At 56.2% G+C, this 2,343-nt stretch overlaps 1 protein-coding gene across 4 annotated transcripts in view; it reads left to right on the top strand.

Annotated features, from left to right (window-relative positions):
- Positions 1–2,343, top strand: part of NRP2 (neuropilin 2) — a 123,128-nt gene that overhangs the window by 76,020 nt on the left and 44,765 nt on the right. For all 4 annotated transcript variants that reach the window (XM_005874235.2, XM_005874234.2, XM_005874239.2 and 1 more), the window contains exon 12: positions 1,415–1,555. In XM_005874235.2, coding sequence (XP_005874297.1) covers positions 1,415–1,555 — 141 coding nt within the window. The remainder of the gene's footprint in view (positions 1–1,414; positions 1,556–2,343) is intronic.

Raw genomic sequence — 2,343 nt, 5'->3', positions numbered from 1 at the left:
GTATGCATGTCAACATGAGAGAGGAATTACGGTATATTGAATTACTCCATATTTTTTGAACGGAAAAATAGAAATTCAGAAATGGCCGGGAGAAGGGGATGGTGAGGGCTAGGAGCTGACTTTTCCAAGCCACAGGTTGATGCTGTAATAGATTCCATGTGTTTCTTCTCTACTCGAGCTGACTTTGGCCCACGGTGGGCAAACATTCCACGTTGCCTCTTGGGAAGGAGAGGCATGAGCAGGGCCCGGTAGCACCCGGTGGCCCTCTGCGCTGAGGCCAGCCCTGCCCTTGCCCTCAGAGGCGTGCCCTCCTCCCCTCCGTGGTGGGAGCAATCTGTTTCCAGCCTGTTACTCACTTCAGACCTCCTAACCCACGTCTGAGGCCTTCCGCGGAAATTCCTCCCTGGGAACCCTGAGAAGGGAAGTGAAAAGGCCAGGGACCCCACTTCCTCTCTGCTGCCAGCACTGGCCACACCTTCCTGCCGTCTCCACAGGCCCTTCTGGCAAGCGCAAGCATCCATACTTGTCCTGTTTCCTCTTTTCGTCCACCTCCACCCACCTCCGCTGCATCATCCATGTAGCACCAGCTCAGTCTTGGTTTTTAGAGCCGAGTGGACCCTCAAAACAATGCCTCAGGTTAAGGCTTCTAGCTCAGGCCCGAGAACAACTGAGCAGCCAGGGCGAGCCATCGGTGGCCGCTTCCGAGACTCCCATGAGGACGCACCCTCTGCTGACCTTGGACTCAGCCTTCCTGTGAAATCCCTTTTCCTCCTGGTCAGTGCTGAGCGGGCGGCCGGCTGGTCCGGCTGGTCCGGTTCCCTCACTTTGCCCTAACATGCCACCTGGCAGCGCCTCCCCCCCGGGATGTGGAAATGGCCTGGTCTTCTGAAACGAGAGACCTACCGCAGGAGGTGAAGGGGAGCAAACAAGCCGGCCTTGTCTCGGTGTCCACTTTCTCCTCGCTGGCCTGCATTCCCTCCCGCCTCTCTGGATGCTACCGGGCTGCCCATCACTTCCGAGAGCCAGGTGGGCAGGAGCCAGCCTTCCACCGAGGCCCTGGGGAGACATTCTTCTCTGGCGTGTAGGGAGCAGCGATTTTCACATTGGTCTGCTCACCGAGGTGGACAGAGAGGCCAGGGAGAGCCCGAAGCCACTCGGTGGCCTCCTTTGTGATCGCTTACAATGGGAACCGCAGGCAGACTTGGCTTTCGTGCCTGGGAAGGATGAGACCAAAGGCTGACCCGAAAGCCAGCGACCGCCAAGAGGAGTGAAATGAATGAGCGAAAAGGAGCCTTCTTTCTCTGCTCTGCACTCAGGCCTTGCCAGCCATTGAAATAGCACCACGGTGGCTGTTCTCTGAACCCATTTCATTGGCCTTCCTTTGGGTTATTTTTTTCTCTCTCTCTTCTTTTAGACAAAGATTTCCAGCTCCCTTCAGGATTCAACTGCAACTTCGATTTCCCTGAGGAGGCCTGCGGCTGGATCTACGACCACGCCAAGTGGCTCCGGAGCACCTGGGCCAGCAGCACCAGCCCCAACGACCACACGTTCCCAGGTAAGCCGGCTGCGAGTGCAGAGATGAGAGCATTCAGGCTCGCCTTCCCCACGCTCTCCGCTCAGACCCTCGGGCAGGTTTCCTAACTTCCCAGCACAGAGCAACCCTCTGCCCTTTGCCCGCAAACCACCACGGTCTTCGCTCACGACGTCACCCCACAGAATAGCGGGTTGGTGGTTCCTGCCCTCGCCTGTGATTACAGGACGGCTGGGAGCTGGACGGGAGGGAGAGAGGCCAAGATAAAAGAAGAGGAAGGAAGGAAGGGCCGTGGGGAGGTCTAGGAGATGCCATGAGTCAATGTCCCCTTGTTCCCGGCCGGTCCTCGCTGCCAGCATCACAGAGCCTCTTGTCAGGCTGGGTATTGTTCCTAAAGTGGCCCGTCAGGAAGCCGCGGGCCGAGAGTCGACCTTACCTTCTCCCAGGGTGGCATGGCTTCTGTGGCGAGCCCCGTCGAGGGCCCGAACGCTGCCATGCCCACCGGCGTCTAGCAGAGCCGCCTGGCGCTGTCCTGCCGAGTCAGAGTCCAAAAGCCTCTGGCCCCTGGACGTGAGGCGTTGCCTGGGCCCTTTCAGTGATGGCAAACCTATGACACTCATTTTTTTGGTTGATTTTTCTTTGTTAAATGGCATTTAAATATATAAAATAAATATCAAAAATATAAGTCTTTGTTTTACTATGGTTGCAAATATCAAAAAATTTCTATATGTGACACGGCACCAGAGTTAAGTTAGGGTTTTCCAAAATGCTGACATGCCGAGCTCAAAAGGTTCACCATCACTGTCCTAGAC

The sequence above is a fragment of the Myotis brandtii genome, unplaced genomic scaffold, assembly GCF_000412655.1.
Source record: "Myotis brandtii unplaced genomic scaffold, ASM41265v1 scaffold43, whole genome shotgun sequence".
Classification (NCBI taxonomy): domain Eukaryota; kingdom Metazoa; phylum Chordata; class Mammalia; order Chiroptera; family Vespertilionidae; genus Myotis; species Myotis brandtii.
Note: the sequence above shows the minus strand (reverse complement) of the source record. Positions and strands in the feature narration are given on the sequence as shown.